This window comes from Oryzias melastigma, linkage group LG15, assembly GCF_002922805.2.
Source record: "Oryzias melastigma strain HK-1 linkage group LG15, ASM292280v2, whole genome shotgun sequence".
In the NCBI taxonomy this organism is placed as follows: domain Eukaryota; kingdom Metazoa; phylum Chordata; class Actinopteri; order Beloniformes; family Adrianichthyidae; genus Oryzias; species Oryzias melastigma.
In genome coordinates, this window is record NC_050526.1 from 29,045,664 (window position 1) to 29,068,796 (window position 23,133).

General features: G+C 44.3%; 2 protein-coding genes across 4 annotated transcripts; both read left to right on the plus strand.

Moving 5' to 3' along the window:
• The first annotated feature begins 8 nt into the window (after positions 1-8).
• Positions 9-19,631, plus strand: mypn (myopalladin). 3 transcript variants are annotated; one of them, XM_024296819.2, is made up of 22 exons: positions 9-202; positions 1,886-2,965; positions 7,119-7,294; positions 7,362-7,410; positions 7,492-8,362; positions 8,444-8,518; positions 8,594-8,735; positions 9,413-9,436; positions 9,769-9,885; positions 9,956-10,661; positions 11,792-11,966; positions 12,498-12,823; positions 12,897-13,026; positions 13,846-13,923; positions 14,638-14,859; positions 14,929-15,078; positions 15,146-15,225; positions 17,167-17,293; positions 17,373-17,580; positions 17,659-17,824; positions 17,953-18,086; positions 18,176-18,354. In XM_024296819.2, the coding sequence occupies exons 2-22, from the start codon at positions 1,890-1,892 to the stop codon at positions 18,352-18,354; spliced, it is 5,211 nt and encodes a 1,736-aa protein (XP_024152587.1). In that variant the 5' UTR covers positions 9-202; positions 1,886-1,889. The 3 variants fall into 3 exon arrangements, with proteins under 3 accessions (XP_024152587.1, XP_024152586.1, XP_024152585.1); XM_024296817.2 differs by having other exon boundaries at positions 10-202; positions 11,792-12,823; positions 18,176-19,631; XM_024296818.2 differs by lacking the exon at positions 13,846-13,923 and having other exon boundaries at positions 11,792-12,823.
• A 1,598-nt stretch (positions 19,632-21,229) lies between these two features.
• On the plus strand, positions 21,230-22,817 carry atoh7 (atonal bHLH transcription factor 7). Its single transcript, XM_024296820.2, has one exon. The coding sequence runs from the start codon at positions 21,676-21,678 to the stop codon at positions 22,096-22,098; it is 423 nt and encodes a 140-aa protein (XP_024152588.1). The 5' UTR covers positions 21,230-21,675; the 3' UTR covers positions 22,099-22,817.
• Positions 22,818-23,133: the final 316 nt, after the last annotated feature.

Below are 23,133 nucleotides of genomic sequence, written 5' to 3' on the forward strand. Positions count from 1 at the left end.
AAAAATAACCCACAACCACTGTGCTGACAAATGTTGCTGCTTTTCCTGGTGACAGGTTAGCATAGCTGCTCAGCTGCACGTTTGACTGTAAACTAGCAGGTTAAGAGTTGAACCAGGACGGCTGAGCAGCCGCCTGAGTCCCAGACCCCCCCAGGGTGGAGCCTCCCCCCATCCAGCACAGGTGCACTGCAACGATTCACAGGTAAACCAGCCCCTCATGTCAGTCCACTGACTGTCTTTCATGTTGAATGTTCTTCCCAACTGAGTGTGACGGGAGTTCATCTGTTTCTGCTTCATAACCACAGCCGCTCAGCTGTCAGTCATCAGAATTATACGTTTGGTGTGTGATTAACAATAATCTGTGAGGGATGAAGACTGCAGGACTTCTTGTGTTGGTCTTTTTTTTTCTTCTTCGTGTAAGTGGAGCTTCTCTATTCTTAGCTGTGACTCGGTGGGCTGGAAGCCTGTTTGCAGAGTAGAAATGTTCACAACAGCTGCAGCTCTGCTGGAAGGGCATCGCTGCCGTGTCTCCTAAACGCAGCGCTTTGAGTGTCAGCAGCATATGTCTGCCCTATCTCGTGTCTGCATTCATGTCTAATGTCACAAAACCCTGCAGACGTCACAGCCGAGTGAGTTTGATGTGGGCATGGGGGGTTAGGAAGCTGCCAGGATCCCTTCTGATCCAGTGTCAGAGGGAACTCAACACCCAGGAAGCATTTCCACTGAAATAAAAAGCTATTTTTACTGCATTTTTATTAGACTGTTGTGACATCCTGTAATAAGAGTATTATTGGGACACGTTTATTTTAGACTAAAAGATTAAAAACCCATTTGATAGGTGGGTTAGGCTGTCAGACTAAAGGATCTGCTGAAGCGGGTTAAGTTATAAAGAGACTCAGAAGATGTTTTTTAATGACTTATTCTACTATAAAAACACCCAAAAATATACAATTTAATCCCATTCAGTGACCATCCTTTTGACTCTGTTGTTTCTGCAGGTTGATCTGCTCCTCGTCAGCAACAGGAGTTCACACTTTGAAACAGAGAAGGCTCTAGAGATGACACATGGATCTAGAAAACATTTGAACCCACTTCTTTGCAGTTTGGAGTTCGTTTTCCCTAAAATATACCTAAAAATGGCTCTATTCCAAGTTTAGTTTGCTTCTATAGACTTCACAAAGGCTGGTAAATGCTTGAGCACGAACAACATAATAAGTAGGAAAATAATTTTAGGCATGATTCAAACAAAACTTCACAAGCAGAAATATACAAAATAAAATGTATTTATTGTAATGTTCAATTAAAAATTAGAACCACGCAGCATGGAGAGGGGAGGGTCATCATTAAGGCTTATTTTGCAACAGCTGTGAAATACAGAGCATGTCAGCATTTAATTGTCTGTAAAGAAGAAAACCGTTTTTACGTCTTTAAGTCACTTCGGTCAAAAACTGGACAGTATTTGAGTTAAAATGCTGCAAGAAAAAACATATAAAGGCGAATGACCCCAAACTCCTTCAAAATAAAATGAAATGACACATAAGTCACACAGAAACAACCCCTTCAAGTTTTTATTGATAAAGCTGGATTTATGGGAGCTGAGATTTTTAAAAATATGAAAGGTTTGAATTTAATTAAACAAAATGAATGAATAATTTTTTATCGTGGATTCAAGATCCAAATAACAACACTATAAAAACAAAACACAAATTTATCACTAAAAGGTACATGTAAAAATGTTAAGAATTATAGATAAAGATCCATGTAAAAGACATTACAAACTCAAAAACTGAGGGGCTTAAAAAAAGCCAAATATATGTGTTTTATTGCAGTTTTTAAATCATGTTTCCTTTTTTAAATAAGATATTTTGTGTTTTTTTTATTCCAGTAAAATGCAGGAGAACAACTTTGAGCAGCCGCCGTCTCTGTCTCAGCTCCTCCGGGAGAGCTACCTCGCAGAGGCCAGAGCCCAGCAGCGCCGTGGGGAGATGAGTCACTCCGATTCAGCATCTTCACGCTTCCAGGTTTTTTTGCCCCTGAAAGGCAAAGGTGAGGACGCTGGGGGCCAAAACGACAGCCAATTCCCAGACCTGTCAGCCTTCCTCAGTCAAGAGGAGCTGGATAAGAGTGTCAATCTGGCCCAACAGGCCATTGGGAAAAAGCCTCAAGAGGTGGAGGTCAAAGCCTCGGCATCACCATTAACCACCTCCAACAGCTCCTCATCTTCAGTTTTGTCCTCCGCTCCCCCCTCTGTTGTTCTTAACACCCAGCCTATGGGGCTTTTTTCTGACGCCTCAACTGAACCGAGCATGGAAGTTCAAAAAACAGCAGGGACTCACTCAAGGTTCACATCGGAAAGAAAGATGCACAAATCGCTGGCTCGGCAAGATGGTTTGAACCGGAACATCAGGGATTCTGCTGAGGAGTTCAACGACAGGCATGTGAAGGGCGCTCCCTACAACCTGGAGACCCAGTCCAAGAAGGAGTTCCTCAACAAGGCAGCAGATTTCATCGAGGAGCTGTCCTCCCTCTTCAAGGCCAACAGTTCCAAAAGGGTACGACCCAGAGCATGCAAGGCTCACAGGACCAGGGCCCCGAGCAAGGGCCAGAACGAAGAGACCGGATGTCCCCTCAGCTCTGAGGACAGGGAGCGAGCTGTGATGCCTGTGGAAGTGGAGAAGAAGAGATGCAGCACCCCGGTGAGCCACCTCCCAACGGTTCTTCAGGATCCTGAATGTGCACAAACGGAGGTCCAGAAGTGCCGGAGTGAAGAGGAACCTGATGAAGCTGTTTCTCAGAAGGCACAGGAGCAGGCTGAATGTTTGGCCTCCACAGAAACTCCATTCCAGTCGGAGACTGTGTGTGAGCCTCCTCGTTTTATTCAGAAACTGAAGAGTAGAGAAGTTCTTGAAGGAACCAAAGTCCAGCTGGACTGCATTGTTGCAGGACATCCTGCCCCTGAAGTCCGGTAAGAACATAGAACCGGTGATCCAGTGTTTTTTCAGTGTTTGTCTCTCTGGTAGTGCTGCTTGGTTTTGGCAACCATCGATGGTGGCTCAACAATCTGATGGACCTCAGTGACATGGAACGTCATTATGTCCCATGTTCAATGTAACCCTGTGGTAACATGGAACATCACTATGTTCCATGTTACCCTATTATAACGTGTAGCATCGCTGTATTCCATGTTCTGTTTAACAAAGTCAGTCCTCGAGGGCCGGTCTCCTGCTAGTTTTCCAGAAACCCTGCCTTACCTGCTGCTGATTACCTGGATTAGGTGTGTTTGGCCAGTAAGAAGATTCAATGGCAGTTTGGTTGGAAAACATATAGGACACCAGCCCCTGAGGACTGACTTTGGACACCCCTGGTCTGACCCTACAGGGATGTTGAACATCACTGTATTTCATGTTCCGTGTAACCCTATGGGGACATGGAACATCACAATGTTACCATGAGTTTGTGTTGGAGGAGGAGCTGTACCGACTAGAGATGGTCAGGCTTGCCTCCATTTGCAGTTTCGGCTCTGAAACAACTCCTCCACAAGTGTCCCATGGAGAGAATCGTGGGCTGAGGTGGGTTTGCTGTAGCCCCCAGCTCAGTAGTAATGTGTTGAGATTTACTTTTGTGTAGAAAAGGGTCACGTTCCTGTAGTTCCAGGTCAGAAACAGGTCTCTTATCGTGGTTTCAGCTTACAGGTCGACTGCAGTATAGAGTACCAACCTTCTCTGAGTCTTTAGGAAGGGCAATAGAAGGTTCTCTAACAGAGCAAGTTCAACCTCCTGCCAGCAGACTCATCCTGCTGGTCAGAGGTAGAACTGGTCTTCTGTGCATGTTGGTCTCCAGAAGGGATACTTTGGCACTGCCTATCATTTTATGAACAGAATTTAAATATTTAAAGAACCAAAAGGACTCCAATCGGGGAACACATGATTTCCTCTCTATTTATGCAGATGATGACATTCTTTTTGTATCATCAGCAGTTTCCAGTTGAGTGTGAACTTCTGAAATGAGATTTAGCATCCCAAATTGAAGGTCATAGTCCTCCACCTTAAAAAGGGTAGCTTACCCTCTGTGTGTGGGTGGAGATATCCTGCCCCAAGACGAGGAGCTTAAGTATCTTGGGGTCTTGTTCTGAAGCATCAGACTGGCAGATGAATTAGTGTATCGACTGCAGGAATGCCATCACCTAGAGTCAGGAGCTTTAGGTCAAAGTTTTTGACTGTATCAGAGAACTTGGACCGAGTTAGTGTGATGTCACCCATAGAAAATGGTTTACTCCCTGCTCCAAATAAATTAAGTCATTTCAGTCACCATTTTTTTCACAATATAGACGCTGCCATGTTGCAGCCAGATGTCATCAGTAATTACTAATTGGTTCGAGTCATTATGGTTACGGGGTGGTCGTGGTGCAGCGGTTGGGTAGTCGACCTCTGATCGGAAGATTGCAGGTTTGATTCCCGCCTTGCTTTCCCATGTGTCAAAGTGTCCTTGGGCAAGACACTGAACCCCAGATTGCCTCTGGTGGACGGTTGACGCCAGTGTTCAGTACCAGAGCGTGTGTGAATGGGACAGTGACTGTAAAGCGCTTTTGGCCTTTGAGGTAGGTAGAAAAGCGGTAGACACGTATACACTATGTACCATGTTTCATATGGCATTCTCACCAATCAGGAGTGAGCTTGTTGGAAGGCTACACCCCTACCACTTGAAAGCAGGCTACACAAAATCGGTCAATTAAATCTGTCCAAGGTTGAGGCCAGAATGCACCACCTTCCTTGATTGAGATGTATGATTGGTCAGGTTATAACTTAAATAATTTTAATTGCAGAAAAAAATACAATGAAGAAAAATAGTTTTAACAAGAAAATGTGAAAAAAATAAAGGGTAGCTGAACAAGAATGGTTATTCTGACAAATAGAATGATGACTAAGTAATAGCTGTTTATTTCTCTATAGAACTCTATGGGATTTTGGCTTTCTGGAGCCAGTGAGTACTTCCTGTTTGGAACACCAGGGGGGCGGGGTCACTCAGTCCAGTTCTCATATACAGTCAATGGTTATACGTGAAAAGAGAATATCCCAGAATCGAGTGGCTGAAAAAACTTTCCTTTGTAGGATGGCTGGCTGCTCCTTTAGAGTTTAGGTGAGGACCTCTGTCACTCTGGAGGAGGTCAGAATAGAACTGCTGCACCTCAACATCCAGAAAGCCTAGTTGAGGATGCTTCCTGGACACCTTCCTATGAAGGTATTGTGACTATGTCCCACTGGGAGGAGGCCCGGGAAAGACCCAGGACATGCTTGAAGGACCACGTCTCTTGGCATGACCTAGAAGCTCCTTAGGAACCTCCTGGCAGAACTAAACAAAGTTTAGTTGGAGAGGGAGGTGTCGGCTTTTCCACTTGGACTGCAGCCCCTGTGACCCTGCTCTGGATAAATGGGTGTAGCAGATGGATGGTGGTGTGGATGGATGTTTTCCTATTCGCTTGTTGAGTTTTTCTTGTTCAGTATGAAGCTCTTCAGAAAAACCATCTGTTCACTAATTATGATCTCTGACATACATTTGGAAATGTTCAACACAGCCCTAAATGTCTAAATATCAACCTCGAACTGTGGTGAAACCTCCATAAATAAACAACATTTAGAACATCTTCTTTTGTAATATCTGTATCAGGCGGGTTGTGTTTTAAAGCTCAGAATGAGCTCCATCTTTGTGGAAATCGCTGACAGAAGTGACGTTGGCCGACAGCTGATTCTGACCCGCTTGTGTGTGTTTGTGTAGCTCCACCCCAGTGCGTAGTGATAACTCAGGCTTAGAGAGCCTTCAGTTCAATAAGGGATCTTTTTCTGTCAGAATTCACATCAGCAGAGAAGACTTTGTGTGTTTTGATGCAGAATCTGAGGTTGGAGTTTCCCTCCCAGACCCACAGAGGCTGATTGAAGGAGTCCAGCTGAGGTGGCATGAAGGGCATGGTCTTGATGGTCCTTGTGAACATTGTTGAGCCACTAACTTATACTTGTCCTGAGAGAATGCAGCTCCCGGCCATTTTTAGACCCACTGGCAGCACGAGCTGAAGTGTGATCATGCAGCTGGCTGAGCTGTGAAGTGAAGCATTAGAGTTTTGGTGAGATGATTTCTGTTGTTTCATCTTAAAATCACTTGTTGTGTTTTTGACCTCCCTGTGTCTGTTTGTGTCTTTAGATTGACATTCTGTTTGTGTGACTGCAGTTGAAGAGTTTTTCAGTGTCCAAACATCTTCCTTTTCCCCATGTTGTGCAGTTTTGTCTGTGGTTTGTTGTTGTTTAGCACTATGCTTGTTGTGAGTCTATCTTTGGATGGTGTGTGAGGTTGGAACAGTCCGTTCAGAGATCCGGGGGGAATCTCTTCTCCTGCTCTGATCTGCAGATGGAAAGCAGCCCAGACAGGTGCAGAGAGCGTACGTCTGCACCTCCTGCTCGTACTTCCAGCCTCTTACTCACTGGAAGTGATCCGGCCCGTCTCAGCAGAACCCCGATAGAACATTCCAGCAGCATGCATGAGCCGTGTGTCAGCGTTTGGGTTTGATCTGGAAGCGGTGATGATTTCTAGATTGTACCGGTACATTTCTGTGGAGCTGTTTTTGAAACACATGGAGGTGAGGACGTATTTATGGCTGTGTGACCACGGAGTGCCAGGAGTAATGCATCACCTCATTCTTCTGTGTTTATTGGCTGGATCCTGTGAGGGTACAAGGCCTCACCCCCCCAAAATAGATCCTCAATGACTTATCCAGGCAAAAAAATAGACGGTTACATTTTAGTATTGCATCTCAGATAATTTGTGATATTAGCTAAGCTTAGTTTTTTCAGTTTAATTTTCTTTCCACAGTCAGTGAACCTGAGAAAAGAAAACAGAAAATATTGTTAATGTTGATATTTAGTTTTACTTTTTAGTAGACAAATGAGATTGAATCAAGAGAAAAACAAATCTACGAAGAAGCAATAGGCCAAGGAAAGTCCTGCTGAGTTTTCCGTGTGCTCATCTTTGTATCATGTTTATGACACTCATCTTCATTGAAATGGACCCCATCACCCAAACACAGGTTTAAACCATTGAACGTGACGTTTGATGCTCCTGTCTCCTTGCAGGTGGTTTTGTGAGGGGAAGGAGCTGGAGAACAGCCCTGACATTCAGATCCTCTCCAGCGGTCAGCTGCATTCTCTCATCATAGCAGAGGCCTTCGAGGAGGACACCGGCCGCTACTCCTGCTTTGCATCTAATTTCTGCGGAACAGACTCCACGTCAGCTGAGATCTATGTCGAAGGTGATTCGTGTGCTTCTTCATGTTTTGGGACATATCTGTATAACTGATGGTCTGTTGAACCGTGCAGGAGCCTCCTCCGACTCAGACGTGGAGCAGCTCTTTGATCATGTACCCCAGTGAGTAATTATTGCCACCTGATCAAAGTTCAATACGCCCCGTGGTCCAAACCTGAACAACCTCATGTCTTTGTTTTAAAGGCTGCAAAGAAAACCATACAAGGCTTCTGTGTGTAGACCCTCAGTGAGTCCAGCGCGTCCCACCGTGGAGAACAAGCTCGAGGCAGCCACAGAGGAACCAGCAGAGGAGCTCTCAACTCCACTAACTACACAAACTACACCCCAATCTGTTCCTGCCCAGATTCCCACAGAGTTACCCCCCGTCCCAGACCACTCTGAAACATCTGCAGCTCTCCCACTGGCAACAGAGCCACCTGTGTTATCGGTGCAACTCTCTTCATCTTCATCAGGAGTTCCTGCAGAGGAGAGCTCCATCCCAGCCTTATCAGCAGCACCAACAGAGACCTCTGGACCTTTAAATACTGTTGTTTCATCTGTGCAGCCAGTTCTGTTACATCCAACACTGACAGAGACCTCTGGACCTTTAAATCTTGTGGTTTCATCTGTGCAGCCAGTTCTGTTACATCCAGCACCAACAGAGACCTCTGGACCTTTAAATCCTGTTGTTTCATCTGTGCAGCCAGTTCTGTTACTTCCAGGAACGACAGAAACCTCCGGACCTCTATATCCTATGGTTTCATCTGTGTTACATTCAGCACCAACAGAAACCTCTGAACCTTTAAATCCTGTGGTTTCCTCTGTGCAGTCGGTCCTGTTACATCCACCACCGACAAAAATCTCTGGACCTTTAAATCCAGTGGTTTCGACTGCGCAGCCACTTCTGTTTCATCCATCACTGACAGAAACCTCTGGACCTCTACAACCTGTGGTTTCCTCTGTGCAGCCGGTCCTGTTACTTTCAACACAGACAGAAACCTCCGGGCCTTTAAATCCAGTGGTTTCCTCTGTGCAGCCAGTTCTGTTTCATCCAGCACCGACAGCCCAACTTCCGGTAAACATAACCAGAAGATTCCTGTGGAAGTTTCCTTTTATCTCCCATCTTTCCTAACTTTCTGTTTATTGTTTTCTTCAGAGTTCGGTTCCGAACCACAGCGGCCAGCAGGCTTCAGATGTTCCGCTGGTCATGGCTGCACCTGTGTTTACAAAGGTAGGACAGTCAGAAGATGAGTCATCCAAATGTCTCCCAAACCAAACTGACGATTACCCTGTCTGTGTCAACCAGAGCCTGCAGGACTTCACTGCATCGCAGGGCCAGCTGGTGGTGCTGGAGTGCCGTGTCAAAGGGGCGCCGTCACCACAAGTGGACTGGTTCAGAGAGGGAAAACTCCTGGAAGACTCTCCGGATTACAGGATCCTACAAAAAAGTGAGATTTGGAATTCCAGCCAATTTATAAAAATATCCTCCTGACTATCAATAATGCAAATTCATCCTCCAAAGAGAACCGGAATATCTCCCAACTTCTGCAGACTACTGAATGAACTCCTTTTGGAATATGCAGAGGATCCTCACCAAATATGAAGGAGCAGAGTTCTGGGATTAGTAGTTTTTAGTGGATTAAAAATACATTTTGACTGGACAGCATTTTTTTCTCTAGTAGTCAGGATGATATCCAGACCAACATGCAAGTTTCCATCAGATCTACATGCTATAAATTAATTATTTATGTAAATAAAACAATGTTTCCTCATAAATTATCATTTCAGTTGGATTTTGCAATTCATTCTGATAAATATGAAAGGGAGAAGTAGCCAAAAAATAAAGGTTTGATGTAAAAGAAAAAGCTTTGAATTATTAATTTTGTTTCTGCTCTCAAAACAATGCATTTAAATTCTTTCTTTTACATTTATTTATAAAATTTGTGATTATAAAATGTTTAAAATTCCTTTGATTTAATAACATTTTTTGATTCACTTTTGAGAAGTCTCGAATCCAGTTTCCTGAATGCAAGAGTTGACCTTATTGGATTTGAATGTTTTAAAAAGATCTTTAACATCAGTGTGTTCCATGTTCCTCATGAGGTTTCCCTGGTTTTTGTTCCAGAGCCCAGATCTCCGGCTGAATCAGGTAATTTCTGCACTTCTTAAAATAAAACCTGTGTCAGAGCAGAGCAGCTGTCCTGCTGTGTGATCAGCTGCAGCATGTAGACATCACTGTAGAGAAGTGTTTATAGTCCTCACTGGAAGCTCCTGCTCCTCTTCTATAACGCTGCTTATCCCAGACTCTGGACCATATAAGGTATTCTTCCATCCTGCGGCAGATCAGTGCGACCCGCAACATTTCCACACGGACCAGCGGTCCAAATGTTCCAAAGAGAACTTGCAGCTGAACCTTTTATGTCTTTGTGATGATGCATCTGAGGGTGTCGTCCTTTAATGAGATAAATGTTTCTTCTTAAGAGGAGATTTGCACTCTGGTGATTGCTGAGGTCTTTGCTGAGGATTCTGGGATGTTTACCTGCACCGCGAGCAACAAGTATGGAACCGTGTCCAGCAGTGCTGCATTGAAGGTCAAAGGTAAGACCCCCCCTCCCTCAAGATTTTTATCTTCTGCTGATCATTGGAGTAACTTCTTGATGCCTGTCAGGGGATGGCAGCAACATAACCCACATCAGGCCGCTCAGCAGCTCACTGCTGGAGCCCGGTCGAGTCCCCGAGGCCCCCACCCCGCTGGTTAAAACTCAGCCAGAGATCAGTGTGAGCAGCAGCATCAAGCCTCATTCCAGCACCATCAGTCTGGACCCACTCGTTTCCAGCACACTTCGACTGGACCCACTGAGCATCAGCCATCTCCATCTGGAGCCCCACAGTTACACCACATCCAGACCAGACCCCCACCGCACCAGCCTGCCCATCTCCAGCTCTGCCACGAACCTTGAGCCTGGTTCTGTCAACCAGGAGCCCTTCGGATTCAGTCGGGCACATCAGGGGGGGCTCAGCGGCAAGAAGATTTTCCCTCATCTAAAACCCGGCAGTTCTTTTCCAGCAGCTGAGACCTCCTCTGAGCAGGGAGGGTCCAGACCTTCAGAGACTCTGCTGGTCAAGAAGACCTCGAAGAACCAGAACCAGAGCAGCACCGTAGTGTCCCTCCCTGACCCCCCTCCAAACTCCTGCCTGAAAACAGGCACCATGACGAACCACAAAGACCCCCGCTCTGGTTCCAGGGTTGGTCTGCGGGTGCACTTCAAACTACCCGAGGATGAAGAGTACGGCTCCTCCAGCGACTCTGAGGAAGACGTCCTCCTGGCTTCAGCCGGCAAAGAGCCCCCCCCGGTGCGGGCCAAACCCAAACTGTGAGTGAAGATGCAGAAATACCAGATCAGTTCACGGTAAAGACAGAATAAAAAGATTTTGTTCATCACTTTTCCAAACCGTTTACTACCTAGCATGCCTCTCAGCTGATGGTTGACACCGGCTGAGGAGGCGGGGCTACAAGTCCCGCCTCACAGCCAATAGGTTCAAACCAGAAGAGGATGTTTTAGTCCTGTCTCTTAGTCGATGGGTTACCTCCAGCTGAGGAGGTGGAGCTATGAGTTCCGCCTCTAAGCTGATAGGTCAACACTAGAGGAGCAACTAGAGGAGGAGGCGGGGCTACTAGTCCTGGCTTAGAGGCGGGGTTAGTAGCCCTGCCTCCTCTGCTGGTGTTAATCCATCAGATTTGAGGCAGGACTAATACTCTGCCTCATCAGTTGTGAGGCAGGATATTAGTCCCGCCTTACATCTGATGGGTTAACACCAGCTGGAGGCGGGGCTACCAGTCCCATCTCTCAGCTAAGAGTTAACACAAGCGAAGGAGGCGGGGTTAATAATCCAGAGCTGATGGATTAACACCATCTGAAGAGGTGGGGCTATTAGTTCTGCCTCACATCCGATAGGTTAGCACCAGTTAAGGAGGTGGAGTTACTAACCTCACCTCTCAGCCAATGGATTAAAACCAGCTGAGGAGGCGGGGCTTCTCCTCCTGTTCTGCATCACATCAAAACTTTATCAGTTCCTAAACATACGCAGGCGGACTGTAGACTATAGATGTGGCACTTTCCACTTTCTAAAACTAAGGATGGAGTTTTTTACTTGTAAGTTATTTTCCTTTAATTTTCTAAAGATCTAAATTGACATTTGAATGTTGTCATATTTTCTGCAGGAAGTTTGTTTGCTTTTATTTATGACACCTGAGGATGAAACTTACAAAAATCCTGAGACATGTATTACCACTGCTGTATCTGACATGGATGTGTTCATGTTTAAAGAGAAATCTGAGTGTGTTTGGAGCTTTGGTGGAGCGGTCGGCGGTGCTGGCTAGGAGTCCATAAAAGGATAGAGAGCTCTCACAGCTCCTTTGAAGCTTCAGTGCATGAAACTGGCTTTATGATTCCCGTCCTCCCGAATAAACATGCTGGAAATGTTTACTCTGCCCCATTTGCAGGGATCCAAGTCAGCTCCAGCTTCTGCACAACCAGGTCCTCATGGAGCAACAGCAGGAGAGCGAGTCCCAGCCCCGAACCTCCAGCCGGCCTCCACCCCCATCCCTTCTGCAGCCTGAGGTCCAAAGCGCACAAGAAAGTTCACTGTGGCCTCCAAGAATGCAGCGAGAACCCCAGGTGCCAGTTTTCCAGTCTTTTGTGAGCAACGCCCAGCAGATCTCTGGTCCTCCTCCAACCACCTCCACTCCTGCTTCTGCACTGACCACTGCTCCAACACTCACTACTACGGTTTTACCTCCTTTCAAACCCTCTCCTGCTCCTCCTATGAGCTTTTTGCACACTCCTCATGCTAAGACGCTCCCTCCACCTGTCCCACTCCTGAGCTCAGCTCCTGCGCTCAGCACACCACCTCCAGGTCAGAGCAGCACCATCCACGCCTCCCACTTGAACCTCTCCCCAGCAGCTCTCTCCAGAACTGCCTTTTCCTCCCCCCCTGCACCAAAGCTCAGCATCCTCCCCACAGATCTGAACGCACAGCAGATTACATCTCCAGCTGCTGTCCTGAGAAGCGCCCACGCCTCCTTAATGAACCTCACATCCATCTCCTCCACCTTCAACTACGCCCGGCCTAAAGAGTTCATAGCAGCTCAGGCCCAGTCGCCCATCATGAGTCCGTCTCCAACAGAATCTCCTGTTCCTCTGCTGCAGGAGCTGGCCGCTGAGCTCAACTCCTCGGCAGCCAGCTCCCCGATCCCGCCGCCGTTCTCCCCTCCACTCAGGCTCTCCCCAACAAGGGTGCTCAAGTCCCCCACCAGCCCTCCGTCCCTCGTGTCCTCGCCGACTCCAGGCTCATTCCTGAACAGCATGTCCTTCTTACGAGCCCAGTCGCCCCCGCAGGCCTCATCGCCCACCTCGAGCAGCTCCTCCCCCAGCCCCATCCAAAACCCGGTGGCCTTCCTCAGCTCCGTCCTGCCGTCGTTGACTCCAAGCCAACCCACCAACGCCATGGGTCTCCCTAAAGGAGCTCCTCGAGGGTATGCAGACAGATGACTGTGAAGCGCCAAACATTTGACATTTCACACCGCCTCCTTTTTCATTTTTTTGCAGAGTTCAGAAGAAGACTCCAAAGGTCCGCCTCCCATCAGCTGAAAACATCCGTGAGAGCAAAGAGCTCCTCCTTCTTGACCTCGAGAAGCTTCGTCTTAAAGACAGCGCTCCAAAGGCGGAGTACCTGCAGGTAGGAGACGTCTGCTGGCTTGTTCTCATTCTCCTGCAGGGATGATGAACGACCACCAAACCTGACGGTGACGGACTCCTCGGCGACATCTCTGCCATGTTCTGCATCAGCAACAGCGTCCTGTCATCAAACTTTTAGTGATTTTTTTAGAACTAACTGATGTTGGGAAAAAAAAAAAAAACTTCTGCTGATGATCATTAAAAAACGAGGTTAACTTCATGTTAACCGGTGGTGGATTTTGCATCCTCATTTTTCTCCATCTTTGTTCAGGATGATCCTGAAGCTCAGATTTTTCCTCAAAGAAAAGGATCAAATGTTCTTTTTTTTGTTTGTTTCATTTGAATTTAAGTGCAGTAAAGATGAGAAAGAAGAATTTTAAGAATTTTAAGCATTTAAGCTCCTTCCTAACAGGTTTAACTGCTTTTCAAAGAGGTGGTTTTTACAGATCCTCCTTAACCCCAGAATTGTTTTATTTTTCATTTTATTAACTCGTGGGACATAGTAGAAATAAATTATATGAATAATTTTTTTTTTAAATCACAGTTCGCTTAAAATTCAAAATAAACTATCTTTTATAAAAATCATATTTCAGTCAAAAAACATTTAATGTTTTTCTTGTAACTTTTTATGCTCCAAAATCCAGTTTTCCAGCAGATGAGTAAAAATGAGAGATGCAATGATGAACTGGCTTACTCTGCATCACAAATTCATGGCCACATGTAACTTTGAGTTTTGCACGCCAATAACAGCAGCTTCTGTGTCATCCCATCAGAGTTTGTGTGTCTGAGGTGTTCCTCCTTCATCCCTGTCCTCTCATAGAAGCGGAGTGTTAAGGGGGAAACAGCGAGCAGACTCCTTGGACCAAACATTCCTGCTACTGTCTTTAACTATGATGAGGTACAAGGATCCTCCTGCTCCTCCGCTGCTTCGCTCCAGGCTGTATGGGTTACATCTCAGACCGTCGATGTTCTCACTAAAAACATCACACTTTCTAATCAAGCATCCAAGCTTCTCCTAACTCATTTATAACCTTCACAAAAACATAAAATAACTTTAGAAAATGCTATTTGTTGGATTTGTTTTTTTTTCTGTTTGTTTGTTTGTTTTTCTTATTTGGGAATTTAGACTTTGAGTTATTAAAAGAAAAATCAAATTTGGAAAATGTTTAAAGGTAAACTCACATTTAGAACAAGGAATTTCTAATGGACAGCAACCTGATGCTGCAGGAGAACCTTAAAGAAGACTTTAATGAATAAATATACCTGATATTTGGTGAAATTAACGAACATACAGTTATAAAAAGCGATTAATAATGTCTTCATGACGCAGAGAAATGTTTCTGTATTGGGCTCAGCACTCTGGAGTAATCTCATTTTGTGCTTTGACCTTTAAACATGTATTATACTGTTGCTGTGCATGAATCGTGGGTTTAAGTTCATCCAGTAGAGTCATGGTTCTGCTCCTCGCCGCCTTTGTCTGAGGGCTTCATTGCTGCAAGCATCATCGCTCTGCACGCTGGATTGTCTGTGTGTGCACGCATGTTCCTGCAGAGGTCAGTGTCAAAGAGGAAACCAGGAGGTGCGCTGAAGTGGTTGCTGGGATTTCTTCCAGGAGTACAAAGTCTCCAACTTTGAGCAAAGGCTGATGAGTGAGATCGAGTTCCGTCTGGAGCGAACGCCGGTGGAGGAGTCGGATGAGGAGGTGCAGCATGACGACGTCCCCTCTGGAAGATGCATTGCGCCCATCTTTGATAAGAAGCTGAAGAACTTCAAGGCGGTGGAGGGCGTGCCGGTTACCTTCTCCTGCAAAGTGGTGGGCGTTCCCCCTCCAAAGGTGAGCTCTCTGTGGAAATGACCTGTAGGTTTGACGCTTCACTCATCTAACAACTGAAGGTTTCAACAGGTTTACTGGTTCAAAGACGGGAAGCAGATCTTGAGGAAAAATACTCACTACAAGAAGATGAGGGAGGGGGACGGGACCTGTGCTTTACATATAGAGTCCACCACCAGTGATGATGATGGGAACTACACCGTCATGGTTGCAAATCCCCAGGTATTGTTTCAGCTTCCTGATTTCAGCCGCTCTGTCCAGATCTCATTTGCTGCTTTTTGGTCTTCAGGGACGAATCAGCTGCTCAGGTCATCTGATCGTCCAAACCGGGCCTCCTCGACATCGCCTGGCACCCCTCCACCCTCAGAGGTGAGCTGGCACGAGAGAGAAACGTGATCTGCAGAGTAAACATGATCTCTGAGCAGCGGGGGAAACAATGAGAGCAGATTTCTGCTTTCAATCCTTCAGCTGACGTGCACTCAAACCACCACAGACTCTAATGGATCTGCACACACCTCTAACATTCAGCCACGAGTTCAACACAAAGGTTGTGGTCTGTGTTCTGGAGGAATAGAGGATAGAGCATCAAAGCACCTCATTCCAACCAAATACTTACATAACTCCATCCGTAGCAGTTAAAAGGAACAAAAGTCGTTAAAACCTTTGCATTTCTAAACCTACTAAAATGGAACAACAAATCTTTATTTATTTATTGCTGCATTTGTTTAAATAAAGAGTTCGAGGTAATGAATGAAAAAGAAAGAAATTACTGTAATTTAATTACTTTTGTCAGTAATTGAGTAATGTGCTACATTTTTTTTTATTTCTGTAATTAAATTACAATAACTAGACTAGATTACTTCACTGCTCACATTTTATTGCAGTGAAACCACCGGTGACTTATAAAACAAATAGCTTGTGTAAACAGTTAGCTCTGACGTTGTCTCTTGGTTAAATGACACTTTAAATTGGGGAATGGGTGAAGTAATTTAACAACAATTTCATCCAGCAACTAAAGTAAAGTAATCAATTACTCTTTAAAAGTAATTTACCCAACACTCTTCATATTTTAAGGCTTTGTCTTGTAGTACAGGACGCACAAAAATGTGTCAAAATGTTGTAGTTTGACTTGTAATTCACACTGTCCTTCAACTGCTTAATAATGGGTTAAAGTTTGAGTTAGTTAACTTTCTTTGTCCTTTACTACTTTGTCACTTCTAACTTTATAGTTTATTTTTAACATTTAGAAACAGTTTTATTTTTCTTTAATAAAAGTGCCACAATGGAGGAGTAAAAGAGCCACATGTGGCTCCGGAGCCGCAGGTTGCAGAGCCCTGCACCAGGAGAACAAGGAGAACCAGGACCCATGACGACACCTCTTTTCAGAACCACAGTCCTCCTCTGTGAAAGAACTTACATAAAGATCTGAGAGTTTCTGCATCTTTGAAGATTTAAAAATTTAAATTAAAGATTTTTTAAGTTGGCATCTATTTAATTTATTTATTTGTTCAGGAACTATGATTTATTATTTGTACATATTGAATAAATGAATGAAATGGTTTATTTCAAGCAATCAGGTCATAATACATACATAACATATCACTTAATAAATCACAAGTAGATCACTTGAAAGGGAGTGGAAGGAAGCGAACTTATATAATCCCACCCCGACTCGACCATACCATTTTCTCTACATGAATTATCAGTATACGGTTCAGGACTTAATATCAAATATTAATAGATTCAGACCCGGAACCGGAAAAAGTGAGTCAATGAGTCTAATGTGTTTCTTTTTATGTTTTTTTAATTTACCGTGTTTCATGTCTTTTATATGAAGCTCTTTGTGCTATATACAAATAAAATGGTCTGTTGTTAGAGAAAGTGTTGGTGTGCAGAAATATTCACCTTCTGAATGTAATGCCACAAAAGTGTCACAGAAGAAAAAAATAAAAAACAATCAAACAGTATTAGTGAAGTCAAAATGAATCGCTCTTTAAAATTTAAAAGCCTGACCTTACAGTTCAGACTGAGGCCACTGCAAAAAGGAGAACACAGCTCTAAGTTCTCTTCTTTTTTGGATTTATCTGCTAACATTCTTCTGCGTGCAGAACCTGCTGCTGCAGAAATAACTTGTTTCTGCGTCTGAGGGGAGAGTTGGAAGCATTACTATGACAACAAAAGTGTTCAGCAGCTGGAAAATGTTCCTAAAATTCCCCAAAATCCTTTTAGGGAGAAGTGTCTGCACCCTGAGGAAAGCTTTTGCTTTTTTCCATTCTGAAAGCTGATTTCCTTGCCTCCTTGCTCTTTCAGAGTGCGATCCCGCGTTCAGGAAGTGGAAGGAGAACAAACTCAGGAGCGCTTTTTTCGGCCTCACTTCCTGCAGGCTCCAGGGGACATGATGGCCCACGAGGGCCGACTGTGCAGACTGGACTGCAAAGTAGGTGCCACAGCAGGAAATACAATGACCAAAAATAAAAATCTTTCTTTAAACCAAGAAGTTTGCTTTTGTTTTTAAGGTAAGCGGTCTTCCCAACCCGGAGTTGATGTGGCTCGTCAACGGAAAGCCCATCTATCCAGATCTCACCCATAAGATGCTGGTTCGGGAGAACAGCGTCCACTCACTGGTCATCGACCCCCTGATGCAGAACGATGAGGGAACGTACACGTGCATAGCAAGCAACAAGGCTGGGCAGAGCTCCTTCAGCCTGGAGCTGAAGGTCGTGGGTAAGGTCTCTGCACAGTCTGAGGGGGTCCTGCACATCAAGAGGGGCTTCAGTGCAGGATGTGTCCTTTCCACTTCAGAAAAAGAGACCAAGCACGCCCCCCAGTTTGTGGAGAAGCTGCAGAACATGGGCATCCCTGAGGGCAGCCCGGTGAGGCTGGAGTGCCGTGTGGTGGGCATGCCGCCTCCAGCCATCTTCTGGAAGAAGGACAATGAGACCGTCTCTAAAACTAAAGACAGAATAAGGTTAGTGCTCCAGAAAGACTCAGAATTTGGATCTGTAGTGAAGGAAAAAAATAAATGGAGGTGAAATGTCCAACAAATCCCTAAACAGATGATGAGTTTCTGTATGAATTTCCGTTTTTTCCTTTCAGTATGACTCAAGATGCTACAGGATATGTGTGTCTCCTAATCCAGACAACAACCAAAGACGATGCTGGCTGGTACACAGTGTCAGCGAAAAATGAGGCTGGGATTATTTCTTGCACCTGCAGACTTGATATATATGGTAAATACCTCCAGTAGTAGTGATGCAGTCGTGCGCTTTATTGGCAAATGCTCTGTCGGCATGTGTGGTAACGCGGCCTGCATCTTCAGCGCAGTGGCATCAGAGTGTCCCACCGCCCATGAGGAAAACCCCCCGAACAGGGAGTCGCTACGCCGCTTTGACGGGACAGGGGCTGGACATCAAGGCCGCCTTCCCCACGTCAGACACCAGCCCCATCCTGTTCGCCAGCTCCCCCCCCGAAGCCACGCTGGAGAGCGAGGAGCTGTGAGCCGGGTGGGGGCCACGTTCTGTGACCTCCCTGAAGGAGCAAAGGATGAGCAGATGTTGCATTTATTCATAGCAGAGGAGCAAACAGCTCCAGCTCTGACAGTGAGTCTGTCACCATTCCTCAAACACGGAGCCTTTTACACACAAACTATGCAAATGAGCAAAGTCTTAGCTCCCGAGCCCCCAATGCAGGAGGGGGGGTGTCCCGTACATTAAAATGGTTTTTACTTTATTTTCAACATGATTCTGAATTCTGATCTGCTCTGGAATGTTGCTGTTGCTTTTTAACAAGCACCTTTATCAGCTTTTATTCTGAAAATCACACACGTTTGATTTTAAGCTATACAATGTAGATTTAATCCATCTGTCCTATAACTATTGCATCAGAGAGGGAGGAGGATCAGGAAATGAGCCCATGTGCTGCCAATGAAACAACAATAAATATTTATCAAAGAGGAAACTTAAATTATTAAATCAAAAAGCAGAATCTGTAAAGTGATCAGAAACATCAGACCTTTTGCAGGACCGCTCTGCAGGACTTTCACAGGCAGCTGATGATTCATTCTTCAAAGTTCCCTTCATCCCATCACCTGGTGGATCCGTGTTCCCTCAAAAAATAAATACATAAAATCCCACCCTTCAAACAAAGTAGGCAAACTTTTTTTTCTAAAATGTTCCTGAGCTCCTCCCCTCGATTCTGTGTAGGGATGCTTCTCTGAGGCCTTCAAAGATCCTCCATGGATACTGAATGGAATTCTGCTCCATCCGGATTTTCAGGATTTCCCTTTCCAAGAAATAGTTGAAGCTGCCTCTCACTGCTTTGATTTTGTTTTTAATTTATTTGATTTTAAACTTAAGATTAATCAAACAAACTGTGAAACTTCAAATCCCCTGAAATCTTTCCAGAACAATCCCAGAATCATTTCTCTGCTGCATTGTCAATACTTCACATTTTTGCACCGTTATTTAAGCGCTTGCCAAAGACACACAAACTCTGTGTCTGTTTAACTATGATGCGGTTCATTTGAAAACTGTCTCTTTTAAGTTTTGTTTCTTGTGAGTTTATGAATCTTTGTACTAAAGAGTATTTATCGGCTTAAGTTTGTGTTATTTCAGGTCTTTCTTGTCAGCATTAAAATGGAAAACTCATGAATAAGACGCTCAATTCCTGAATTTTGTTCAATTTAAGTGCTTTTAAAAAAAGAAAAACTATATTCAACTGATGTAAAGTTGCACACTGTATAATAGTTTTGTTTGAATAAAGTTCTATTTATTCTTATAAGTGCTTCATTTGCTTGAAAAAAGAAAACATCAAAATATTTTCTTGTCGCTTTTCCATTTTGTCATAATCAAAGTCATATTAGCTTAAACTGATTCCACATTCTGGACAATGAGGAAAGCATAGGAGTTAATTAAGCATTGCTAATAAGTCCAATTAGAAAGGATGAGAGTTCAAATAAGCATAAAATTCCATTCACCTTCTCTGACCCAGATAGACGGGGAGCCTCGTCTGACCAGCTGCCAGGCCTGATTGTTAACTGGTTGCTGTTTTTGTTGCTGTCAAGAACAATCTATTTGCTCTGAAGAATTATTTTCTTCTAATGTTTTATTTTAACACTTTTACAAACCTTGACTGTGTGATCACTTTATTATCGTTGCAGTTTTTCCATTTTAAGGTGGCATAATTCACAAAACTGTTAATTCCTAACAGTTTCAAAGCAACCTGAAGAAAACTTTCACCTGAACCAAGACGTGCGCTTCATGCTCTAATCTGTGTTTGTCCATACGGAGCGGAGGCTTTAAGAGTTGGTGCTCGGCGGCGGTCGCTCTGCTGTGGTGACATATGGCTTTTGACAGAGGGCAGGGCACAGACAAGCCAATCATGTGAGGGGCTTGTTCTTCAACGGAATAAGACGGCCAAGACAAGCAGCAGCTGGCAAACTACACCAATCTGTAATAAATGAACCGACTGGTAGATGGGATTATCTGCCCAACTGCACAGCTCACTGGTCAATCTGAAGACGAGCAGACAGCATCAGCTTGTGTGCATGAGACGGGCGTGGGTCCGGGCCTCTGACGGTGTTTAATCATTCATAACCGGCCTGAACGCAACAGTCATGACCCAAACAAAGGAGGAGAGCTGCAACAAACAAGCACAACACTTATCTAATCTAAGAGATTTTTCCTTAAAAACATTTAATAGATTAGACATTTCAATTAAAATAACCAGTTCAGACAGAAATATTATTTTTCAGGCTAAAAGGATTAATTATTTATTTCTCATGAGGGGAAAAATCGTGCATCTATTAATGTGAATCATCAAAAACTCAGAAAAAGAAAAAGTGGGTTCTGGTTGCACACTCCTGCGTTAATCTTCGCACCATCTTGGTCCATATTGTTTCAAAGCCATAATCCCCCTGATGTGCAGTAAAATCCCTGCGGTTACACTTCTGTTGCCTGGAGCTAATCTCAGATTATGGCTATCATTGCACTAAGAAGCAAAAGTAGAATTCCTCTCAAAATCAGATGAAATCTGTGAGTTTCACTGAGCCAAGAACTCTAAAGTGACCCGATATTTTATGGAATAATCTAGAAAAGATGTTAGACTGCATTTTAACGTGTTGGTTTAACACCACTCTATATAGTTTCATAGAATGTACACAAAGAAACAATAAATTAGAAAAAATGATAATTTTAATGTATGAAGTTGTAATTAAGAAACATGAAAAGACTAAATGTAGAAATTAAATTGAACATTGTGTGAATTATTGTTATTCAGAATCCATCTGAACAACTTTAAACTCATTTTATTTATCAATCAGATCTGTTTTCTTCATTTTTCGTGTTCATCATTAATGTTATCATTTCTACATCAGTTAAACTCCACAGGAGTTGATGCTCAGACTGGAAACCTTCACAGTTTCAAACGTGTCCGTCAGCTGCTCTGAGCTGAACCTCCAGATGGTGGACCTGGTGGTGTTTGGGACACATGGGTGAAGCCAGGAAGCCCAGCCCAACTTAATTGGAATTTCATTAAGGTTTTGTGTGTGTGTGTGTGTGCACAGAGTGGGTGTGGTTGTTTATGAGTCTGTGTTTTTCTGATGGCGATATTGAGGAAGGGGTGATGATGGAAGTTTGGGGGGGGGGGCCTCCACCTGCTGCCACCTGTTCGTCTGCTGCATCTTATAAAAGCTGCTCCTCGCTGTCTTCAGGACCACAGACACCTTGGAGTCTTCGAGTGTGGAGCTACAACCTCTGAAGCCTCTGCAGGATCTGGACTTTCCTGACTCTTCCACTTTGAGATCATCTGATCCAAATCTCCATGAAGTCTCGTCGGCCCAGCTGCAGCGACTCCGGATCCGAGTCCTCTGAGCCTGACTCAAAGAGCCCGGAGAAGTACGAGACCGCCACCAGGAGAAGGATGGCCGCCAATGCCAGAGAGAGGAAGAGGATGCAGGGTTTAAACACCGCCTTCGATCGTCTACGGAAGGTGGTGCCGCAGTGGGGCCAAGACAAAAAGCTGTCCAAGTATGAAACCCTGCAGATGGCCCTCAGCTACATCATGGCCCTGAGCCGGATCCTGACGGACCCCCGGAGGCACGCTGCGCCCCACAGGCAGTGGCTGGACCTGCAGCTGGATGCTGTGCAGCCCGAAACCTTCTCCTGCCTCCTGAAGTACGACGAGCCTGCAGCTCAGGACTACTCTAACTTCTACCAGTTTGAGGGCCACCAGCTCAGCCTATGAAGCTGCTGACCTCCAGACATGTTGTTCGGTGTGAACGACAGCGTGAAAACTGACAGTAAATACATTTGTATTGCTTTATTTTTTTAAGAATCAACAATCAGAGTTTGTGACTCGATTTGAAGTTTGAAGGAACATTGAGTTTTGTTCTAATTTTAGCAAAAGTAGAAGTTTAGGTTTGCTGGAGAAACCAGCATTCATTTGTTATGGCCCAGAAATGTTGTGCAATGTTGATCGGATGGTGAATCACTTAATGCTCAAGTGCTCGTTTGTAGAGTTGTTTCTCAGACCTTTACTTTGTTAAATAGAAGGCTTTCCTCCAAAATAAAATATTTTATTTATGAAAATCTTGTTTTCTGTTTTGCTTCATGAGTTTATTTTTTAATAGTTGATAACTTTATTTTGATTTTTTTCAAATTGAGGATTTGTTTTTCTTCGTAAGAGAATCTTATAAAAAAAAAAAAAATCTGATTAAAATAAATTATAAATATAGACAAAAATTGTGCTTTTTTGTCTCCCTGCTCCCTGATAAATAAATCCTGCTTTTGTCTGGAGCTCCTGTGCTTTGAGATAAGACTGTTAGACGTCATCAGGAGAATAAAACACCCATTTATTTATAGGAGACGATTTATGACCATTAAAGTTTCTATTTAAAAGCTAAAAATACACTTTAAACAATTAAACAGTAAAAAGAGACAACTGATTGACATGACCCCTCCCCTCTGGAGGAGTGAATCTCTTTGGTTTAAGTAAGTTTGAAGGGTGGCACAAGCCACAGCAGATATAGGAAGCCAGGTCCCTGCAGCTTTAGGGGGGTAGGCAGGAATTAAATTGTATTGTGTGCTGACGGCTGCATGTAATCGCTCTGTTCAGAACCGCCCAACCGTGAAGACCCAAAATCTGTCCGGGGGTTCAACCTGCTAATGTGCTTTCTTAGACACCACTACCATACTTTAACATAAACAGCCTCAGTGATGTATAGAAAACAGTAGACAGGGTGAAACGCCTCTGAAAAACCAATAACTCCTGAAGGGCAGA

Coding starts and splice junctions, on each gene's coding strand:
- atoh7 (XM_024296820.2), top strand. CDS start 21,676: ATGAAGTCTCGTCGGCCCAGCTGCAGCGACTCCGGATCCGAGTCCTCT.
- mypn (XM_024296817.2), top strand. CDS start 1,890: ATGCAGGAGAACAACTTTGAGCAGCCGCCGTCTCTGTCTCAGCTCCTC. Junction 8,519..8,593: donor CTGCACCTGTGTTTACAAAG/GTAGGACAGTCA, acceptor TGTGTCAACCAG/AGCCTGCAGGACTTCACTGC. Junction 14,860..14,928: donor TGGGCGTTCCCCCTCCAAAG/GTGAGCTCTCTG, acceptor AGGTTTCAACAG/GTTTACTGGTTCAAAGACGG.